Below are 23,789 nucleotides of genomic sequence, written 5' to 3'. Positions count from 1 at the left end.
AGTCCCTGCACTCGTATGATAGTTGGAAGTTAACTCCCTGTGTAAGACTCCAACTATGAGAAGGAGAGGAAAAACAGGAATACTGGCACTCCTTAGGGTAGGATACACTTAGTCTGAGTATTAATGTGGGTGTGACTTCATTGCTTTTGTTCAGGAGAAGCCACACCTCTTGAAAATGTTTTGAGTGCCAGGCAGAAAATTGCTTCTGTAAAAAATGTACAGTTCTTGTCAGCACAAGTAGTCCAGTGAATTTCTATCAGTAAACATACATGCACACGAACACATGCATATACAGATGAATTACCATGGATCTGTTTATCCCTGTGGTTCTCTTCCTTCTGCCAAAGTGAAACCTGATAAGTAGCAGAACATTAAACAATAGAGTGTTAATATTTCTTAAAGATCGTGAGCCTTTGTTGAATGGATGATTCACTGTTGCCAAAAGTAGAGCAAACACCTGGGAGATTAGTGGTGGAAAACTGCAGTTTTTGCAGTTTGAATGAGCAGAGATGGGGAAAGAGGGAAGCCCATGAGAGGGCTGAAGATGAAACATTTGGGTTGAAGGATTTATCTGATAGATGTTTTCTTCCTCATGTTTACAGCTGTACTGCTCAGATTGGAAATACAGTAGAGTCTCACTTATCCAACCTTTGCTCATCCAACCTTCTGTATTATCCAATGCAGTCTCCTTCCGCCCGGATCCACAGCTGTTTCAATATATTGCAATGTTTTGGTGCTAAATTTGTAAATACAGTAATTACTATATAACATTGCCGTGTATTGAACTGCTTTTATCTGTCCATTTGTTGTAAAGCATTATATTTTGGTGCGTAATTTATAAAATCAAAACGTAATTTGACGTTTTATAGGCTTTTTCTTAATTCCGCCTTATTATCCAACATTTTCGTTTATCCGTTTATGTTGGATAAGCGAGATTCTACTGTAACTAGTTAGAAACAAGTTGTTTGCAATTAATTCCTTCTATGCAATAACAAAACTAGAGCTCCACCATACTATGTTATAACTTAATGAAGAGTTAGTGAATTTACTGGGTTGTTGTAGGTTTTTCCGGGCTATATGGCCATGTTCTAGAGGCATTTTCTTCTGACATTTCGCCTGCATTTATGGCAAGCATCCTCAGAGGTAGTGACCTCATTACCTCTGAGGATGCTTGCCATAGATGCAGGCGAAACGTCAGGAGAAAATGCCTCTAGAACATGGCCATAGGGCCTGGAAAAACCTACAACAACCCAGTGATTCCGGCCATGAAAGCCTTCGACAATAATTAGTTAGTGAATTTAGTTTTCAGTGTATTAAATTACTTTCTTTATATTAACTCACTAGATGGTGAGCTGGTAATAATACATGATACATGTGTTGGCTTGTACTATGTGTCATGCTTTGTTATGGGTGTTGGTGGGAATGAGGTGTGTTCTGTAGCACAGGCTACCAGTTTGGAGCGTTCTGTTCAGATCGTTTTAAAGATACAGAAAGTTTACTCTTTTATAGCTATTCCTGCAAAATGAGAAGGTAAAAGCAAATAATAAGTTTAAAAACTATAATGGGTGCAGAGAAAAAGATCATCAAGTGTACCTGATGGGACTGAGGGCTGAAAAAAAGGCTTGGCAATCTATATGTGGACTAATAGGCATCCTATGTATCCTTGTTTCAAACTTCAGAGTTCTGCCTGATTGATGCTAGTAGCTGAATACAGATTTTGTTGTTTATCCAGCAAAAGCCTTCTGATATTTGTATGAAGTGATTCAATAGCAAGTTATCCACTTGCTAACTTAGGACTGCAAGAAAGTAATCATGCCAACCAGCTTTTACAAGTCAGTTGAGATGTAAACTTGACTTTGGTTTTTGCGAAGGCAATTATTTCTACACATCAGGCTCCCAATATCTTGGAACATCTTATCTAAACACCTTCCGTTACACATGCTGGCTTAATTAAAAGCTGAGCAAAGAAGAAGAGGATACAAGATCTTAATAGGAGTGCCTTTGATCTTACCGAAGATCAAAGATGACAGGCTTGGTGTTCCTTGGATGTTTCAGGGCAATCTCTTATGATGGCTCCAACACCAGCATAGTTCTTATTAAGAGAGAGTTTATTGCAATGTGGTCTGAATCTTTCTATTTTTATTTGTGCTTGTAAGTTCATCAAGAATTTTACATTGCTCCTCTCACAATATCATTAACCAGTATCACAAAATGCAGCCTTCCTCCCACTAAAGCTGGCCCATGATACTTTGTTGCTTGAGGTGAAGAATGAGATCCCTCCACTTGCATTTCACATACACAGACTGCAAGTAATAGTTGAATAGTGATTCAGCACTGCCAATGACTCTGCCTTCCACCCCACCTGAGGATAGCACCCAGCATTCTATCCTCCAGTATTTAAGAAATGCCTCTCCATTGGCATGACACCTTGGCTCTACCTGCCATAAAGGAAAAATTAGATCTTTTTGGGCAAAACCTTGCCTTGAGTTGAAACTAAAGACTTTGTTGCATGAAGTTGAAGCAGGACCGTCAGTCTGCCACTTCCCCATGATAAACCCATCCTCTATTGACAGAGAAAACCTGTCAATAGCCCTTTATTGTGCCAAATTCTGATCATGTACTGGTCTGATTGGCCTGTTCTGCTTCTATGGTGGCATACAGGAACTGAAGCAACTTAAGCAAGCAGGATTCCCATCCTCTTTGACTCCTCCTTCCCCAGCAGTAATTCATTGATTTAAAGTTTGTTTTTATTCACTTTAAATACGAAATTGCATGTGCGCACGCACACAGAGATAAAAGCGGCAGAAGTGAAGCAGAAGTACAGCCATGGGACCACAGATTGGCAAATTGAGCAAATTGTGGAGAGGTGGAATAATGAGGGTGATCATCCCTGTATGTTGCTGATATTCATGATCATAAGACTTCCAAGAAATAGTATCTTCATGGGGGGGGGGGATTGAAACAAAGAGCTCTATTTTAACAGTCAAAAAAGTTTTGAAATATTTATTTATTTCCTGCATTTGTAACCTGCCCTTCTCACCCCCAAGGATCTTTTATGTCACAAAAGATCCTTCTAATCCATGTAACCTGTATTTCTTCTGGATTGCTCCTTTAAAAAAAACTATATTTACATCCTCACAGAAGCTCATGTGGACCATTTTACTATAAACTTTGCTATCCCTGCTTTCCCATCTGATGGCTTCACATTAAATTCACATATACTGTACTATGAATATGGAGGCCCCTTCCACACAGCTGAATAAAATCCCACATTATCTGCTTTGAACTGGAATATATGACAGTGTGGACTCAGATAATCCAGTTCAAAGCAGATATTGTGGGATTTTCTGCCTTGATATTATGGGTTATATGACTGTGTGGAAGGGCCCAGAGCCTTAAGAGGGCTGTGCATAAGGATGAAATGCAAACAAAATAGAAATTATATTACCAATACATTGAGGGCTTTTTCAGGCTACAAAACAAGGCTGGATCTACATTACCCTATATTCCAGGATCTGATCCCAGATTATCTGCTTTGAACTGGCTTATATGAGTCTACATTGCCAGATAGGCTGGGATCAGATCTTGGAATAAAGTGTAGATCTAGTCAAAGTTTCAATTTCTGTCCCTTAAAAGAAGGAGCCATTGAAGACCCAGTAGTATTAACTGACATCGGCATTCCCAATCTAATACTGTATAGCTATGTTGGATTACAACTATCACTATCCTCAACTAGAATGGTCAATTATGATTTATATGGATAACAGCTGTATTTTAAAATATCTGGAAGGCATCTGGGACAGTAGACATAATTATTAATCATTTTTGTTGAGCCAATGAGAATTCCATTCATTTACTTTTGAGGAGAGTACTGATATGTTTGAAGGCATTATAATCATATAGAATCATAGAATCATAGAATCAAAGAGTTAGAAGAGACCTCATGGGCCATCCAGTCCAACCCCCTGTCAAGAAGCAGGAATATTGCATTCAAATCACCCCTGACAGATGGCCATCCAGCCTCTGTTTAAAAGCTTCCAAAGAAGGAGCCTCCACCACACTCCGGGGCAGAGAGTTCCACTGCTGAGCGGCTCTCACAGTCAGGAAGTTCTTCCTCGTGTTCAGATGGAATCTCCTCTCTTGTAGTTTGAAGCCATTGTTCTGCGTCCTAGTCTCTAGGGAAGCAGAAAACAAGCTTGCTCCCTCCTCCCTGTGGCTTCCTCTTACATATTTATACATGGCTATCATATCCCCTCTCAGCCTTCTCTTCTTCAGGCTAAACATGTCCAGCTCCTTAAGCCGCTCCTCATAGGGCTTGTTCTCCAAGATAGTTGCATGTTCCCTGGTGGATGCAGACTATAAAATAAGTCTGCTGCTGCACCCACGGTTTTGTAAATAAATCTTAAAAAGTGCTCAAAAGAATTCAATATGTTTTTCCACTTCATTAAAAGTTAACCCCATGTGGATCCTTCTAAATCATTCTTGTTCTCAAATCATCTTAGCAACAGTTATTTACACCAAGACATTGGGCCTGGACAGTAGGCACAACACAATACAATGAATCAATTGCCCTAAATATGAAACCTATATAAATAATGCAAAGGCCCTATTCTTCCATTGATCATTGACTAGCTACAATTACTAGACACTTATAAGAAACGTTAGCATCTGGATCAAGGGACTCATTTGGGCTATTGCATCTCATCTGAAAAATCAAGCACTTTTAATGAACCCTTCATATAAAACAAATCTTTCAACTAACACTGATGGTTCTAAACATACTACATTGATACCAATACATTACAGCTCTTTGGCACTGAACAGTAATATTAAGGAAAGAGGGTAAATCACAAACCTAGCTACAATGTGTTAATGTTCAGTATAAGAAGAAAGAATAAAAAGTAATTTTTAAAGTAAAATAAAGTAAGTAGTCCTTGCTTCCTGCATGTATTTAGATCTTCATATATTAGTCAGCCTTGCTAATGAGTAAAGGCAACAAAACATAGGTTGAAGTAAGAACAACTAACAAATAAAGATAATGACAATGGTTACACCACCATGATGTATTATGGAGTAACAAATGAAATGCAGATATCTGTCCTGATGAGCTTACCAGGTGATATTGTTTTCCTTTGGTGTGTTTTTAAAACAAATTATGGCAAGTTGGTTCATTGGGTGTGGGAAAAAGGGAAGTGGGGTGATTTCAAAGTGGGAGGAAGAAAGAAGTTGGATAAGTAGGCCAGGTTCAGTTATGTCTACCTGGAAAGAAAATGGATAGCATCCTACCCACCCAGTCTCTTCCAAACTGATCTAAACACAAGAGTTTTCTTATGATACAGCTCCCTTGGTTTTGGCATATTTTGCAGAGCCTTGCTGCCTTCACTTGAGCCATTCTTTTTGTTGACTGCTTATTGTGATTTTTTTTTATTTCCAGTAAAGCTATCATTTTTTCCCCTTTAAATTGGGCATGGTTTGATGAGTTGGCCCTATTGTTTGAAGGGTAAAATTTATCTCCCTGCATTTTTTTAGAATTATAGTGCAGCAGTACTGTTTTACTGGTCCAGTATAATTCTACCTATAAAAAAGGATAAGAAGGGAACATATTGTTCTGATATGTCTCAGGATTAAAAAGTTCACTCAAAGTTAAATTATTTTTACTGACTGTGAGTTGAAATACTCATACTTCCAAACTAAGAAATAATGAGCAACAAGTAATGGATTTACTTGAAAATAGCTGTTTTTGTAGGATAACAAAGGCAAATAACACCAACATGGTAAGTTTTGAAATAACCTTTCCAAGCTCTGTTTCCTTTCTTCCTCTAGATCCTAGTTTAGTTTCCTCCACCTCCAGAGCTACTGCAATGGGCCAAATATGGCTTAGGCCCAAAGTGTTATTTTTAGTTTTTGTCAGTAATATGGCAATTCTTACCAATCCCGTAACCAAGGGTGCGGTTTTGGGGTTCAACCTCCCCCCGCAATCTTTCATGTTAAAAAAAACCACTCTGGTTTACTCATGAATTTTAACTGGTTAAGCAAATCCCCATGCCAAGTCTATGAGAAGCAAAAATTAGAGTATCTCCAGAATAGCCAACATGATCTCAACCAAATTTGGATTATTCACACTATCATTGCCTACCTTCCTAACAATTTACATTGCAATAGCAGCAATAGCTGACATAGTGGAAGTGACCAAATTGGCCTACCCACAGCTGGCAGGCAAAGTCTAAGGCATGGGGTGGCAGGGTGGATCTGATTCAGATTGGAGGTGGAAACAGAAGTGTCTCCCACTGGTTCATCTAATCCATGCCCTGTCAAAGAAACCATGGAACAGGAGCAAAGAGAAGAAGCTATGTCATTGTTAGACCTTGGACTTTATATGAACAAGTCTGTTTCCAATGACCAATTGAAAGCTCAGTGCAAAATCCACAGACTCCATTGCCAGGGTATGTAATTCTTGTGGATAAGAAGAGACACCTACAATTTCAACTCAAATGGCTCAACAGATTTCCCTGGTTAAACTACTCATTTCACGTACAAGGTGTACTCTGTACATACTGTGTGGTGTTTGGAGGAGAAGTTGGTGGTAAAGGTGCTCATTAGCAGGTTGGTGCATTGGTTGCTAAACCATTTGTGTGATGGAAAATGCAATAGAAGTTTTCAACAGACATCAAAAAACAGAAGACCATCAGAACAACTTGAAAGCTTCTTGCTAATTCACAGTGGAAAACATCTTGATATAACCTGTCATCATGAGAAAGGAAATAAGTAAGCAGAAGAAAACAGAAATAAACTTCTGCCAATTGTGGAAACTATTGTCCTTTGTGGCTGAAAAGAACTGGCTTTAAGAGGGAGCAATGATTCAGGACCTTTACCTGTGAAGAACCTTTGCACAATTATGGCCATTTCAGGGCCTTGTTGAGATGTCATGCCAGATCAGGAGACACTAACCTCAAAAGTCTTCTCTGGGGGAAAAAGTTTCAACCCCTCCCAATTTTTTTTCTGGTTACAGGCCTGTTTCTTATGATATTTGTTCTGAGGAAGTAATTAAGTAATATGGTAACCTCTCCTTAGCTGTATATAAGCTTCTTAGCAATATAGTTGGCAAACCACTTTTTTCATTTTATGGCCAAGGCAAACATGACACAGGATCTCTGCAACTTTAAATACTATTTTTAGGAGGAAAGATTTTAAACTCTTTTATGTTGCTCTCCTAATTTAACATGAGCACCTTTACATGAGATATTATTTGTTCTGCAGCAGAAAGTATACAGCTACATTTTTCAATATACCATCTGTTTAGCCTAGAAGATCATTCTATGCTCCTGAAAAATGTGCATAGTCAATGTATAGTGCATTACTTTGCAGCTGTGTGGTAATGTTGACATTGAGATGTGGTTATAGCCAAGATTAACTTTTATCTTTTTGCTCCCATTATAGTATCCAACATAGATGCAACTGGTTAGTAATTCTTGCATGCAAAGAAAGAATTGGTTAACCATTTCTGGGTATCTTTTACCCTGAAAACACTATGATGCGGCAACTCGACATGAAGCAACAGTTATGGAAGATTAGACCATCAAGTCAGAAAGTTTTCAAGTTAGAAGGTATCAGCTACTGAATAAAAACTAAGGACTAGAAAACATGTGTCTAACGATGCAAGTGGACTTGAGCACAAAGGAACTTCAGATACTGATGTGCTTAGACTTTAAAAGGAAAGTCCAAAGCTTCACAATGCATACATCCCAGGATTTGCAGAATCTCCTGAGAGTCTGTCATTCATGGGTTCTCTGTAGGTCCCGGATGACTAAGAGCTAAGCTAAGAGGTTACATACAAAGATAGTGCATGGACTATGCAAGACAAATAGATGATGTGTAAGCAGCAGGAGCAACATAGCTTTAGTGCTACATAACTAAAGACAGCAACTCTTAATCAATCCTGCCTTAAGTCTCATATGGAACTTTCCCAAAAGAATCAGTTTGTGTTGCTCTTCTGAAATAATGTTTTTCCCCCCAGTGCTGAAGCTAGCTCCCCAACATAGTAGAGAAGCAAATGTATAACCAGAAGTAGATCAACACAGTAATATAGTGGAGGAAACTGTATTCAGTATCGCTAGATGACAAAAGAACAATAATGAAGGAAATCATTGTTTTCATGAAACATTTCATAATGGTCAAGTTTGTTCTATGGATAATCTATAGCCCCGGCTGTAATTGAAATGTCAAATAAAATATTTAATTTTGCCACTTTAAGCCTCCCAAAGTTGTTTAAAATGATGCAGAATAGTGTGTGTATATACATGTGCATGCAAGCATCAATTTGCCAAAAATTGATCATAAAATGATTCCCTTATTGCAAATAAGAAGTCCTGGCTAATTTGATTTTACCTGTCAAGCAAGCATGTAGTAGCTTCTACCAAAATGATCATAACATTAATACATACAATAAATAAATCTGAAGCATAATGTTTTAACAACATGTTACTTTTGGCAACCAGCCCCATTAAAGCTTGAAGTCCTAATCTTTGTCTAGAGATCTTTTACCAAGCAGTCAACTTCACAAATATTCTTTAAGCCGCACTGTCTACTTCCATCCCAAAGAGATGGCGCCATCTCCCCTTGATCCTTTATTTTGTGCAACTCTACAAAAAGCCCATGCCCTGCCCTGCAGCAGAATAAAAATGCTATGGATCACGTGTTTATAAAGGTCTAAAATAGCTATATCTCCACTGCAAGTCATAATGCAAAGAATTGTCCTCCAAAACTTTCCAGGACAGCAAACCATTTAACAACAGAGATTTGTGCTTGATGTTTCCTTGCCGAAAAAACCTTGCTGTGAGGTCAGGTAACATGATACACTTGTCTATTGTCTGTGGAAGAGAATGAGAACCAGCCATCAGGCTTTATTCCACCTGGAGCAAAACTAAGAGGCATTTCAAGTTTTTCTGCTGAGACGTCAACCAGATCAGACAAGACAAGACTGAAATGTATTCACCACACCCTCTGTGAGAAACATTTTGGGTGCTTTGCTAAAAGACATTGTAAAATGTTCTTTGTTACTCCACTAGCATATTTTTTCGCTCATAAATGGAGATGGTGTGTCCAAGATCCTCACAATAGGATATCACATTTGCAGTCTCACAAGGCTGTGGGAAATGGTACATTTAAATACATACATTTAAAATGCTTCCCTGTGGCAGTGCCATATTGAAACACGGCAGCTCTTACATCCAGTGGGAGTGGACAAGAATAATATCCCTGCCATTAAGTCAAGTGAGGCAATTGTCTCTGGCAGAAGCTTGGGCAGTGGTTTCTCCAGAGCCACTCTCCTCCATTGGAGGATACAAAGCTGTGAGAAACACATAGCTTGCCCTTGACCCTTTAAACTAGTCTGCTGACTTCAAATGTATTGCAAAGCACTTTCCCAGTGTCAATGTTGAATTATAGTCACTGCCAGCCTGAACATGAAGAGGGGATCCATCTTTGCCTCAGGTTGGATCTACACTGCTATATAATGCTGGTTGGAATGCCATTATATTGTCAGTGGAGATCCGTATAATGCAATTGAACTGCATTATATGGGTTTATCTATTGTGCCTCCCTGTGATTGATCACACAATTAAAGAGATGTGAATTAATGCAATTTTTGCCTGCCATATTCTCATGCTCCATCTCTCCCAGTGGGAACATATTAAGTAGCAACATTAATCGGGTGAGAAACTATAGCCCTCTTGGTGTTTTTGGATGGCAGTTCCCAAAATTCCTCACCACTTTCTAGGTTAGACAGCACTGATGAGAGTTGCAAACCATCTATAAGGCCAGAGTTGCCACCTATGAAAAGAGTGAAATTCTGGGTGTGCAAACTCTGCCTCACCCAATGTCATTTCAACCCTTCTCCAGTGTCTATTGGTAATGGTTTTAAAAGTTGTGGTTTAACTGTTTGTCCATGTTGCCTTTAATGTGGCTCAGAGTCTTAATATCTGTGTTCTATCACCAGCACTCACACCCTTTATCATCCACCTTGGCTAACTTGTTTGCCTCCAATTCTCTCTCTTATTTGTTTTGTTCAGAGGAGTTGTATAAGTGGAGGTGGATACTAGTCATGCTACATGTTTATTGTGGGCAATTAGCAAACTAATTAAAATATTACATCATCTTTTCATTATCTTGTCATTTAGGTATCTAATTACTATATAGGGATTTGACATCTGAAGCAGGAAAAGTGAAATCTGGAATAAAGTGTTTATAATGAGAATTGTTAAACCTCAAACTTAATTTAGAAGTGGAAGTTATTTCACCTAAGTTATTCTGCAGGCTGAAGTCCATGATGCAGAAAGCATCACATTCTTGGTTTTGCTGTTGTATGCCTTCAAGTTGTTTCCAACTTGACCATGTTCCTGGTAGTCTTTGTCATATTTCCAAGTATTTCACTTCTTCCACTTCCATTGAAAACAAGTTATAGGTCAAGCTTCTGACACAGCCCAGAATCAAAATGCTGGGTGCTGTACTTACTTTTGGAAAAGGCATAATCTTTTGGAAAGGCATGACCTTTTGGACACCATTTTGGAAATCCAGGAATCTCCGTAGCCTTTGGAAGTGTGACCCTTTTGGAGATTAATTGGCATTCATACTATTTGGAGTAATCATAACCCTTTTGTAAAGTATGATCTTCCTGAGAAGAGTTAAATACTCGTTTGAGTGAATCTTAGTGGTAAATATCGACTAGTTTTGTGCAAGGCAAATTTGGGTTTCTCAGTTGTTAGACTGATAACCTGGTTATCTCTTTGAACTGTTAGGAACAAAGATTATGCCAATGCACAAAATATGTAACAGATTTTCAGAAGTGTTATTTCAGTTGCCCAAAAACATTTACTCTCCCATAAAATATACTGGTTTTAAATCATGCTCTCAAGAGACAAAAATAAGTAGTCTTTATCAAAAATAACATAGTTTACTTAAATTTTTTATGTATTGAGCATACAGTTACATTGCTTATCAGTTGAAAGTTTAAACAGTAAGTTCTATAAGGCATTCTCTTGAAGTCTCTTTTCTGTCTTATATCTAATGCATAACGAACACTGATTACACAATATAATACAATACTGAAAGCTGACTTCTACAATGGAGTCTCAGTCTGAATAGTCCTAGATCTGATCACATGGTCTGCAGTCCCTCCCACAGCCTCAAACAACATAGAGCTAAGGAAGCTGCATATAAAAACATACATATAATACAGTAGGAAATCTGAATTATCTGCATAACTAGTATAGGAGGCTTGTAGAAGGTTGCTATTTCCAACACTTGCACCCAACCTCATCAAATCTTGAAAGCCAACATAAACTTCAAGCGCGTACGATTGAAAACTAAAGAGAAAGAGTAGGGATGGTCCAAGTCTATTTGAGCAAATGTAGCTCATCTCATTGCTGTCCTTTGTCTATGTAATAATTTTAATCAGATATCTCTCTGAGCAGAGTGGCTCAATGAGAAATGGGCCTCTTTCGCAGTTCTATCTATATAAATAAAAATGTAATGTCCGTTTGTGGGATTAGCATAACTCAAAAACTACTGGACGAATTGACACCAAATTTGGACACAATGCGCCTATCAGGCCAACAAGTGACCATACTAAACCATGATTTTGTCATTTGGGAGTTGTAATTGCTAGGATTTATAGTTAACCTACAATCAATTAGCATTCTGAACCTCACCAATGATGGAATTGAACCAAATGTGACACACAGAACTCCCATGACCAACAGAAAACACTAGAAGGGGCTGGTGGGCACTGACCTTGATTTTGGGAGTTGTAGTTCACCTACATCAAGAGAGCACTGTGGACTCAAACAATGATGGAGCTGGACCAAACTTGGTATGAATATCCCATATGCCCAAATATGAACACAGATGGAGTTTGGGGGAAACAGACCTTGACATTTGCGAGTTGTAGTTTCTGGGATTTATAGTTCATCTACAATCAAAGAGCATTCTGAACCCCACCAATGACAGAATTGGGGCAAACTTCTCACACAGAACCTCCATGACCAACAGAAAATATTTAAGGCCAACCAGTCCAACTCCCTTCACCAGGGCAAGAAAACGTAATCAAAGCCCTCCTGACAAAGAGCCATCCAGGCATAGATATAGATAAATACGATTCATTCTCTCTCTCTCTCTCTCACACACACACACAGTATCATAGATTTGAAAGGGACCCTTAAAGAAGGACAATTATACATTGCATGTTCCAGAGTAGGCAAACCAGACAATCTCCACATCAACACTGACAAAGAAACAACAAGAAATACTGCTTATCCACAAGCATAAAAATATATGTGTGTATGAGAGAGACCTGTAACTTAAACGTATGTGAGAGACCTGTAACTTAAACATATATGTGTGAGAGACCTGTAACTTCAAGGTATGTGTATATATATGAGACCTGTAACTTAAACGTCTGTGTATATACGTGTGAGAGACCTGTATCTTAAAAGTATGTGTGTGAGAGACCTGTAACTTAAACGAATGTGTGTGAAAGACCTGTAACTTAAACATATATGTGAGAGAGACCTGTAACTTCAATGTGTGCGTATATATGTGTGTGTGAGAGACCTGTAACTTAAACGTCTGTGTATATACGTGTGAGAGATCTGTAACTTAAACGTATGTGAGAGACCTGTAATTAAACATATATGTGTGAGACCTGTAACTTAAATGTATGTGTGAGACAAGTAACTTAAATGTGTGTATGCATATATGTGTGTGTGAGAGAGACCTGTAACATAAAAGTATGTGTGTCAGGGACCTGTCATTTAAACATATGTGTGTGAGAGAGCTGTAACTTAAATGTGTGTGTATATATATGTGTGAGAGAGACCTGTAACTTAAAAGTATGTGTGAGACCTGTAATTTAAACATATGTGAGAGACCTGTAACTTAAACGTATGTGTGTGAGACCTGTAACTTAAACATATATGTGAGAGAGACCTGTAACTTCAAGGTGCATGTATATATATATGTGTGTAAGAGACCTGTAACTTAAACCTCTGTATATATACGTGTGAGACACCTGTAGCTTAAAAATGTGTGTGTGAGAGACCTGTAACTTAAAAGTATGTGTGAGAGAGACCTGTAACCTAAAGCATGTGTATGTTAGAGACTTGTAATTTAAACGTGTGTGTGAGAGAGACCTGTAACTTAAACGTATGTGTGTGAGACCTGTAACTTAAACATATATGTGAGAGAGACCTGTAACTTCAAGGTGCATGTATATATATGTGTGTGTAAGAGACCTGTAACTTAAACCTCTGTATATATACGTGTGAGACACCTGTAGCTTAAAAATGTGTGTGTGAGAGACCTGTAACTTAAAAGTATGTGTGTGAGAGACCTGTAACCTAAAGCATGTGTATGTTAGAGACTTGTAATTTAAACGTGTGTGTGAGAGAGACCTGTAACTTAAACGTATGTGTGTGAGACCTGTAACTTAAACATATATGTGAGAGAGACCTGTAACTTCAAGGTGCGTGTATATATATGTGTGTGTGTAAGAGACCTGTAACTTAAACGTCTGCATATATACGTGTGAGAGACCTGTAACTTAAAAGTATGTGTGTGAGAGACCTGTAACTTAAAGCATGTGTATGTTAGAGACTTGTAATTTAAACGTGTGTGTGTGAGAGAAACCTGTACCTTGAACGTGTGTGTAAATAAATGTGTGTGTAAGAAAGAAAACCCACGGCTTGCTCTCTGGGCCACTTCCTCAGAGGCGAAAGGGCGTCTCTTGGGCCTGGCAGCCCTTCTCTCTTGGGCCAGCCCTCTTGGCGCGCCTTCCCAAGGCTCCTTGTTGCGAAGGGCGGGCGCGGCCTTGGCTCCCTCCCCGTTGCCTCTGGGTTGGGCCCAGGTAAAGGTAGGAAGGGAGGGAGAAGAGGAGGGCCGTAGCCTCGCCTTTCTTTCTTTCACACAGCGCCCAGCCTCCACGCCCAGGTTTGGGCTGGGTTTCTTTTCAAAGGCGTCCAAAAGGTGCGGCTCTCCCAGTGCCAGAAGGGAGGGCCCTTTGCCGAGCCTCCTCCTCCTCCTCCTCAGCAAACAGCCCTTGCCAGCCGCAGGAGCCGCCTTCTCCTCACCTGGACGCCGTCTCCACTTGCTTCTCTCTTTCTCTCTCTCAAAATCCTTCTTCTTTCCTTCCTCCCTTGCCTTCTCCAACTTGCAACAACTTTTGGACCTTGACTCGCTCCTTCCTTGGCTTTGTTTCTCTTTGGAGAGAGAAAGGGAGAGGCACGCAGACCCTCCTCCCACCGTTTTGAGGGGAAGTTGATGCCTTGGTGGTTTTGAGAGCGGCTTCTTCCTCCCTGAGAAGAGATTGAGCCCAGCCTGAAGGCGCCAAGATGAGCATGAACGGCGGCTCCCACCCGAGGCTCAACACCTTGGGCAGGATGATCCGAACTGAGTCCGGGCCCGACATGCGCTACGAGATGAACCCCTACATGATGGGCGGAGGAGGAGGAGGAGGAGGAGGCGGTGGAGGTGGTGGTGGTGGTGGTGGAGGAGGAAGCAGCAGCCATACCCACAAGATGTACTACGTCCAGAAAACCTACGGAGGGGACCTCAGCTCCGACGGCTACGTGTAAGTGCCCCGATCCCCTAGTTAAAAGTTACACTCAAATCAACACTACTGACTTCTTTTCAAGAGGCTAGATGGCCATCTGTCAGGGGTGCTTTGAATACAATATTCCTGCTTCTTGGCAGGGGGTTGGACTGGATGGCCCATGAGGTCTCTTCCAATTATTCTAGGGGGGAAAACGCGCTCTCGGAGGTCCTTGGATTCCTGACAATGTTTATCTCTTCCTCCCGGAATGTAGGCTAGATCTAAACTGCCCTACACAAGCAGTCCCCACTTAGTAACTCCTTCATCACACTAGAGCAGGGGTCCTCAAACTTTTTAAACAGAGGGCCAGGTCACAGTCCCTCAAACTGTTGGAGGGCTGGATTATAATTTGGAAAAAAATGAATGAATTCCTATGCACACTGCACATATCTTACTTGCAGTGCAAAAAAACACTTAAAAACAATACAATAATACCCAGAGGTAGACCTCACTACTTCTGAGGATGCTTGCCATAGATGCAGGCGAAACGTCAGGAGAAAATGCCTCTAGAACAGGGGTCCTCAAACTTTTTAAACAGAGGGCTAGGTCACAGTCCCTCAAACTGTTGGAGGGCCGGATTATAATTTGAAAAAAATATGGATGAATTCCTATGCACACTGCACATATCTTATTTGTAGTGGAAAAAACATTTTAAAACAATAACATAATTAAAGTGAAGAACAATTTTAACAAATATAAACTTATTAGTATTTAAATGGGAACTGTGGGCCTGCTTTTGGATGATAAAATAGGACTATTGTTGTTGTGTGCTTTCAAGTCGTTTCAGACTTAGGTCGACCCTGAGCGAGGGCCAGGTAAATGACCTTGGAGGGCCGTATGCGGCCCCCGGGCCTTAGTTTGAGGACCCCTGCTCTAGAACATGGTCATATAGCCCTAAAAAACCTACATCAAACCAGTGATTCCGGCCATGAAAGATTGTTGTTGTTGTGTGCTTTCAAATTGTTTCAGACTTAGGTTGACCCTGAGCGTGGGCCAGGTAAATGACCTTGGAGGGCTGTATCTGGCCCTCGGGCCTTAGTTTGAGGACCCCTGTACTAGAGAATGAATCCACTTTAAATCCGGTTTCTGCCTCCTACAGAATTCTGGGGTTTGTAGTTTAGTGAGGCTGTTTAAGGCTTCTCCCTAAACTACAAACCCCAGAATTCTGCAGGAGGCAATAATCGGATTTAAAGTGGATTTATTCTCTAGTGTGATGAGGTCCCCAGTTTGGAGAGAGCAAAATTCTGCATGGCCGTCTCCAGGATACACACTAAAGCTAAGCCTTTGCCAGTATGTTTATGTCTGTGCCTTCCTCCAATGGGTACAAGAGGAAGGAAGGAGGATCCAGTCCTTCCTCTGTCAGTGCCCAAGAGCAGGAGGCAGAAACCAGATTTAAAGTGGACTCATTCTCTAGTGTAGGAGCACCCCCCCCCCCCCGTGGCACAGTGTGTTAAACCCTTGTGCCGGCAGGACTGAAGACCAACAGGTCGTAGGTTCGAATCTAGGGAGAGCTCCCTCTGTCAGTTCCAGCTCCCCATGCGGGGACATGAGAGAAGCCTCCCACAAGGATAGTAAAACATCAAAACATCCCGGCGTCCCCGGGGAACGTCCTTGCAGACAGCCAATTCTCTCACACCAGAAGCTACTTGCAATTTCTCAAGTCACTTCTGACACACACACACACACACACACACAATTCTCTAGTGTGATGAGGCCATAGGATTCCTAGGGCCCTTCCACACAGTCATATAACCCAGAATATCAAGGCAGAAAATCACACAATATCTGCTTTGAACTGGGTTATCTGAGTCTAAATGTTTTGTTGTTATTGCTTTATGTTTTTTGATTTTGCTTTGAGTTGTTTTGTTATGCTGTTGTTGTGTTGAGGCCTTGGCCTTTGTAAGCCGCATCGAGTCCTTCGGGAGATGCTAGCGGGGTACAAATAAAGTTTAATAATAATAATAATAATAATAATAATAATAATAATAATAATAAACTGCCCTGTATCCCAGTTCAAAGCAGATAATGTGGGACTTTTTTCAGCTGTGTCGAAGGGGCCCTAGTTAAGATAATAGGAAATGAGAGGCATCTACTTCCAGGAAGGGAAATCCACTCAGCAAGAGTTCTCAAGGGGAAAAGGGGTCTCCACTGAAGCTTTCTCACCAATCCTTGTTGCCACAACAAGCCACATTTTTTAGAGGGACAGAAAGAGAGAGGAAATCTTCTGAACAGGAGCACAGGCAGCAAAACAAATGCCACCAAGATGTTAATCCTTCCCTGTAATATCCAAAGTTTATACTGGGGCAGGTCAAAATGTTTTGCCTCCTGTGTCATTAAAAACATTATGGATGAATAACAACAGAAGTCACTACAGATCATAGCCTGAACTGGGTCACAAAGTAAAACCCTCCATTTTTTCCCAAAATGGTTTTGATATCTGGGTTAAACGATGGTGCAAATGTGTACAAATTGATGGTGACTATGTTGAATGGTAGTGTAGAAGACAGTCCAGGCTATGATCTGTAGCAACTTCTACTATTATATGTTCATTCATAATGTTTTTATGATACACGAGGCAAAACTTTTTGACCCGCCTCTGTGTGTGTGTGTGTGTGTGTGTGTGTGTGTGAGCATGTATATTTCTTACATATATATGTATATGTATGTACATGAAATGTACCTGCTGCAACTGACATGCACATTCAACTTAAGAACAAACATACAGTGCATTATAGCAGTGTGGATTCAGCCTTAAAACCCTAATCAGGGTTGCTATGCATGTCCTGGATTCCATCTACACTGTGGGATGAATGCAGATTGGTACCACTGTAACTGCTCTGGCTCAATGCAATGGCATCCTGAAAGTGATGGTTTGGGGAAGCATGAGCACTCTTTGGCAGAGGAGCCTAAATGCCTTGTAAAGCTACACCTCCCTAGACCCCCTAGATTCCAACTTACCTGTCCGAATGTATCTCCCCCAGTGAACCATCACGGAGGTTAAGATATTCTGGGGAGGCCCTGCTCTCGGTCCCACCTCCATCGCAAGTGCAAGGGATGGGAGACAGGGCCTTCTCAATGGTGGCTCCTCAGCTCTGGAACTCTCTCCCCAGTGAGATTAGATTAGTGCCCTCCCTCCTGGCCTTTAGAAAGAAAACAAAGATATAGCTGTGGGACCAAACCTTTGGCCAGTAAAATAATGCAATGCAAAGAATAATTAGGAAATATGCACAATGATGATTTGGAATGGCCATGGTTTACGATTTTTGCATCATGTGATTTTAATATTTATACCAGGATGTTTTAATGCTTTGTCTTAATGCTTAAATGTTGTTTATGTCTTACATTTAATGGTCTTAATGATTTTAATTTATAGTATATGTTAGTGTTTAGTTATTATGATTTTTTTGTCTACATGTATGTTGGCATTGAATGTTTGCCATTGGTATGTTCTATATCATCCTGAGCACCTGTTCCCTTTGGGGGGGGGGGGCGGGTTGAGAAAAGCAGTATATAAATATAGTAAATTAATTAATTAAATACATTTGGTAACAACTTTGGTTCTGGAATCACACCACAGTGGATACTGAGGTCCCAGTGTAACTGCAAAGTTGGTTGGCTTGGGGAAAAAATAAAACAAATGAGTGCAGGATACAGCTCCACAGTTTTGGTTGCTGTTGTATATAGTGCACAGCTTCATTTTGCAGTCATTCCTTTAATTCTCCATTTTTATTATCTGAATTTTAGGGGAAGATTAGAACACTCTTGGAAGAAAAAATCCCAAAGAGACTCAAATAGTGAAGCTTGTTTAATTAGGGTTCTCATTAACATATTTTCTGGCTGGCCATTCATGGAGGGTCTTAGCCCTCTGTTAAATGTACTCTTGTTTAACTGTAACAACTTGACTACAGAGTGGCAGTTAAGCTTACCAAGATAAAGATCTTGGGCTCTTCCACACCCAATAAAAGGCACTCCTTTGAAGTCTGTGGGAAAGACAGGAGAATTCCAGCTGAGAAATAAGAGTAGTTTATCTCTCCGTAAACTATCCAGAAGAAAGGACTTTGAGTTCATTGCTAAGACTCCTTCTATACAGCTGTATAAAATCCACATTGAACTGGATTATATGGCAGTGTGGACTCAAGATAATCCAATTCAAAGCAGATATTATGATTTTAATTGTTTATTGTTATTGTTTTTATACGGTTTATACTATATGTAATTGTTGTTGACGGTATTTTATCTTGTGGGGCATTGATTGCCAAATGTAAACCGCCTCGAGTGCTTCCGTGATACTTCTGCTAGCCCTGACAGCCTCCGGGCTGAGAGGGGCGGTATACAAGTATAGTAAATAAATATATATTGTGGATTGTCTACCCTTATATTCTGGGTTATATGGCTGTGTGGAAGGGTCCTATGCTAGACTGAAAAAGCATTAGGAGTTTGATTAGTTACTTTTTGGATTACACATCCCAGAGCAATGCCTTACTTTTTTTGCATATTGTAATCTAAAAAGTAACTTGTCCAGACTGTGGAAGAAGTGTGTTTACCTTAATTTGTCTGCAGATGAAAGGAACTGTGTTAGGCGCATGCCTAAAAAGACAAGTAAATACTCTGTCTCCCCTTAATTTAACATACACAATCAACCCCTCAATTCACCAGGCAGATCCAAGCAGCCTTTTTTTATTCTACAGTATAGAAAATCTGGGTTTCGGGATGTTACAATCCCACCCCTTTGTAATTCAGCACATATAGTGGGAAGTTTCAGACAGTTGTGGCTTATTATTTAATTTCATATATAATAAATATTGGAATGTGGCACAGATTGTATATCACCTTTAGCAGGAAGTTGTTTCCTACATGAGAGATAACTTTCATCTGAAGTCGCGGTTTGTTTTGTCTTGTATGTCATTTATTTGTCTTGGCCCCACACTCTGTTTTCAGAGATGAAAGTAATCACCATTATGTAGCTCCCAAGAATTAATTCCTTGTATTGCTGAATTTCTCTTGTTGCTGCATAACGTATATGTGGATGATTTCCACACTTGTTTTAGATTGTGTGAGATTTGAGTCCCAGTTCCTCCTATTTTGAAATGCATTATGGTTTGCACAAGTATCTTCTTCCTGTCCTTTCTTTTAGAAAACCTGACTGCTTTGTCTGCTAAAGTTCAGTTCATTCAGTAGATTTTTTTAAAAAGGTGTGGGAGATTTGGCATCTCAGAAAGGAGATACTTTCTTTGTACCTTAAAAAGATGATTGAAGCTGTTCCAGTAAAGATCCCTAATTATTATTTGTTGGCTGGTGAGAGTGGAAACGGTAGATTGATCTGTCTTCATGAACCATAACAATCCAAGTTCACAGTCCATCTTGTAACACAGCTGTTTACTTTTCGAAACCTGGGCCCTGCTTTGCATGTGGGCGTGCATCTGCAAGCGACTGGTAAAACAGCATGCTTTGTTTTTCAGCTCCCCCTCTGAGTTCTGTGTTTAGAAAGCCATTCCTTTCTCATCCCCTCCCTGTCTCTCCATACCAGAATCTTGCAAGCATGAGTTTTAGGGCTAGTTTCATATTGCCCAGGGGTTGGGAGGAGGCAAATTCATAGGATAACTTCACATAGGATAACCAGCATGGTTGAGTGGTTTGAATGTTGGACTATGAATCTGGAGACTCTGCTCGGGCATGGAAACCCACTCCATGATCTTGAGCAAGACACTCTCTCTCAAACTCAGAGGAAGACATACACAACACCCCTCTGAACAAATTATGCCAAGAAAATCCCTTGATAAGTTTGCTTAGGGATCAGAAATGACTTGAAGGAACAGGCAACAACAAGAAGCCTTCAGCTTGGCATTTTGGTTTATTTTTAACATACCATGCATTAAGTTTGAACTAAGAAATACAACAGAAAAGTTACAATATTTTTATTTATGACCTTCTTTTCTATGCAAGCATGAAACATTTTTGAACAAACTGAAACCTGAATTTGGAAACATTTCCATGTTGGACGACACATTTCCAGAGTCTTGGTTGAGACTTTGCAGGAGACTCAAAGGTCTAAAGAAGCAGAAGCTGTACTTTGATACTATAAAAAACATATCAGTGGAAGAATAGTTCTTCTCGCTTGTTCACCTTAAATTGTCTATTTGGTTTAAGTCTTAAGCTTTAGGAGATATAACCAGAATTCTCAGTATAAATTGGATGCTTGGCATAATCTGCCCGGTGCTGCTGATAATTCCCATTTAATAAATTGGAGAGTTGGGATTGAAAGAGGTTTGCCCTAAAATGGTCACTGAATGAGATCACATTGGGATTTGTTTGTTTATCGTGTCAGGAGCAAACCAGAACAGTTGTATTAAACAAACAAACGAACGAACAAAACACAAAGTTTGCAGACTTGGTATTCTATTAAATGTCCTTTGACCAGTAGCTGGCCACTTGGACTGCCTCTGGTGTTGCTGCAAGAAGGTCCTCCATTGTGTATGTGGCAGGGTTCAGGTTGCATTGCAGTAGGTGGTCTGTGGTTTGCTCTTCTCCACACTCGCATGTCGTGGATTCCACTTTGTGGCCCCATTTCTTAAGGTTGGCTCTGCAACTCGTGGTGCCAGAGCACAGTCTGTTTAGCGCCTTCCAAGTTGCCCAGTTTTCTATGTGCCCAGGGGGGAGTCTCTCATTTGGTATCAGCCATTGATTGAGGTTCTGGGTTTGAGCCTGCCACTTATGGACTCTCGCTTGCTGAGGTGTTCCAGCGAGTGTCTCTGTAGATCTTAGAAAACTATTTCTTGATTTAAGTCATTGGCATGCTGGCTGATACCCAAACAGGTGGTGGGCCAGAGATGTCACTGCCTTGGTCCTTTCGGTATTGGTTGCTACTTCCCGGTGGATGTTGGGTGATGCAGTACCAGCTAAACAGTGTAGTTTCTGCAGTGGTGTAGGGTGCAGACACCCCATGATAATGCGGCATGTCTCATTAAGAGCCACATCCATTGTTTTAGCATGGTGAGATGTGTTCCACATTGGACATGTGTTCCACATTGGGGTAGGCTGCTGGATCATCTAAATAGGGTTCCCCAAGCTAGTAATGGCTAGTCTGGTGAGAGGTGGGAACTGAGTTCCAGATTAGGTGGGTGACATGCGGCCCTCCAGAAGATGTACTGCAACTACCAACACCGCTCACAATTTGCTATGGTGACTAGACCGCTGTGATTTGAAGTTCAACCACCTGGAAGACTGCATGAGTTTAGGAGAGGCTCTTCTAAGCCTTGAGCCCAATTTGGTGATTATTATCTGTACATTGACCATGACAGATATTGTCATGGCACCTTTCATGCCATGTCGCACCACATGAAGCCACAAAACTTTTACCTGAACAGCTTTGTCTTATGTGCATCTTTTCTGGCAGAGCAATTCTAAGCATGCTTGAGAGGAAAAGAACCCTGCCAAGTCAGTAGGTTAGGATTGCACTGCATTTCTCATTTTCTCTCCATGAGCAAAACTTGATCTAACAACTTTGCAAATACAATATTTTAATTCTAAAAATATAGTACATTCAAGGATTATGAATATCCAGGCATGTAGGATGAGCAGAAGTTTTGCAGGTTTAAATCCATTGTAAGGATGCAGTGATGAAAAAGGGTTTGCTTACTGAACTTTTGTTTGTCATGCAAAGGTTAAAATACAGAAATGTTGAAGGAATAAATCCTGATAACCTTACATGGGATTCAAAGAATCTTGACCTGTGAATTGGAATAAGTATTATAAAGGGTGTGTTTGCATGCTAGAATTAGTGCAGTTCGACGCCACTTTAATTGCCGTGGCTCAATGCTATGAAATTGTGGGACTGTAGATTTACCAAGGTGTTTAGCCTTCTGCCAAAGAGAGTCATCAAACTATAACTTGGATTCTGTGGAATTTAACCATAGCAGTTAGTGGCATTAAGCTCTAGTAATTGTACAGTGTAGACCAGTTGTTCTCATCCTGTGGGTCCCAGGTGTTTTGGCCTCCAACTCACAGAAATCCCAGCAGTTTACCAGCTGCTAGGATTTCTGGAAGTTGAAGGTCAAAACATCTGGGGACCCACAAGTTGAGAACCACTGATGTAGAAGCACCCAACATTTCAATTAATGTTGACAAGTGCATGGTTGTATAAAGGTAACAGAACAACCATAGCAACAGTAGTCCTGGTTTCTTTTATTCTTTCTCATCTTCTGTATGTCTCAGAACAGCAGATTGTTAAGGATTAGTTTCTTATTTTATTTAGTGGACATCTTTGGACATGCTTGTATCATTACACATCTTGACATTTGTGCAAACGTGGTTTTGATAGGGGCAGTTCACTGATGAATGAGCAGAATGTGTAGTAGTAGTGTTTTGTGCATTACTCCCCTACATTGTACACTATACACTGTGTGCATGTGAGTAGATGTACATAACATTTCCTTCTCCCTTTTGTACCTAAGACAAACCCCAGATCTGGTCCTTAATAATGTGTAATTATGATTTTGTGCCTAAGAGCTTTCTTAACAGTGTAGCCACTGTAAATATGATTCCAAAATGTCCATCCTGGTCATTTGTGGATTCGTGATTTTCAAGTTAAGACTCTGCAGAATGTGCTGATTTTGCTTGGGCAGTTTCTCCAAATTCCACAGATAATTTATCTAGTCCTAAAACACCTGTTGATTAGATTACTGTCTTACACTGACTAGCTTGGGGAAAAGTCCTAATTACTTTAATTACTATTGAATTTGCCAAAGAGATCCTGGGAAAAATGCCTTGCTTGCATTTTTAGAGATTTAATTCATTGTAGATGTTCACTGACAGAAAACAAACTTATCATGGTAATTTCTTGGTAAAATTTATTCAGAGTGGGTTGCTGTTGCCTTCCTCTGAGGCTTAGTGAGGATGGCTTACACAGTGGATTTCCATTGCTGGGTGGAGATTGAGTCAGTCTCCAGAATTATAGTCCAGCACTCATGTCATTACACTACACAGCTCTTGCAGAAATAATCACATTGTAGCAGTGCATTTTGGGACTTAGGAAAGTAACTTTTTTGTACTGTAACTCTTAGAAACTCCTAGTCCAAATAATGGCTTTCATGGGGTTTGCTTGTCAAGGTGTCTTCAGAGGTGATTTGCCTGTCTTTCTCTGAAGGCAAGA

The 23,789-nt window shown here is 40.2% G+C and overlaps 1 protein-coding gene across 3 annotated transcripts in view; it reads left to right on the top strand.

The window, feature by feature from the left end:
- The first annotated feature begins 14,040 nt into the window (after window positions 1–14,040).
- Window positions 14,041–23,789, top strand: part of DSP (desmoplakin) — a 69,822-nt gene continuing 60,073 nt past the window's right edge. For 2 of the 3 annotated variants that reach the window (XM_060774786.2, XM_060774785.2), the window contains exon 1: window positions 14,043–14,620. In XM_060774786.2, the coding sequence (XP_060630769.2) occupies window positions 14,382–14,620 (239 nt within the window). In that variant the 5' untranslated portion in view covers window positions 14,043–14,381. Of the gene's footprint in view, window positions 14,621–23,789 lie in introns of all 3 variants that reach the window. The other variant, XM_060774784.2, reaches the window with a different exon arrangement.

Source organism: Anolis sagrei, chromosome 4, assembly GCF_037176765.1.
Source record: "Anolis sagrei isolate rAnoSag1 chromosome 4, rAnoSag1.mat, whole genome shotgun sequence".
In the NCBI taxonomy this organism is placed as follows: Eukaryota; Metazoa; Chordata; class Lepidosauria; order Squamata; family Dactyloidae; genus Anolis; species Anolis sagrei.
The sequence above is the reverse complement of the archived record's forward strand: the minus strand, read 5'-3'. Positions and strand labels throughout refer to the sequence as shown.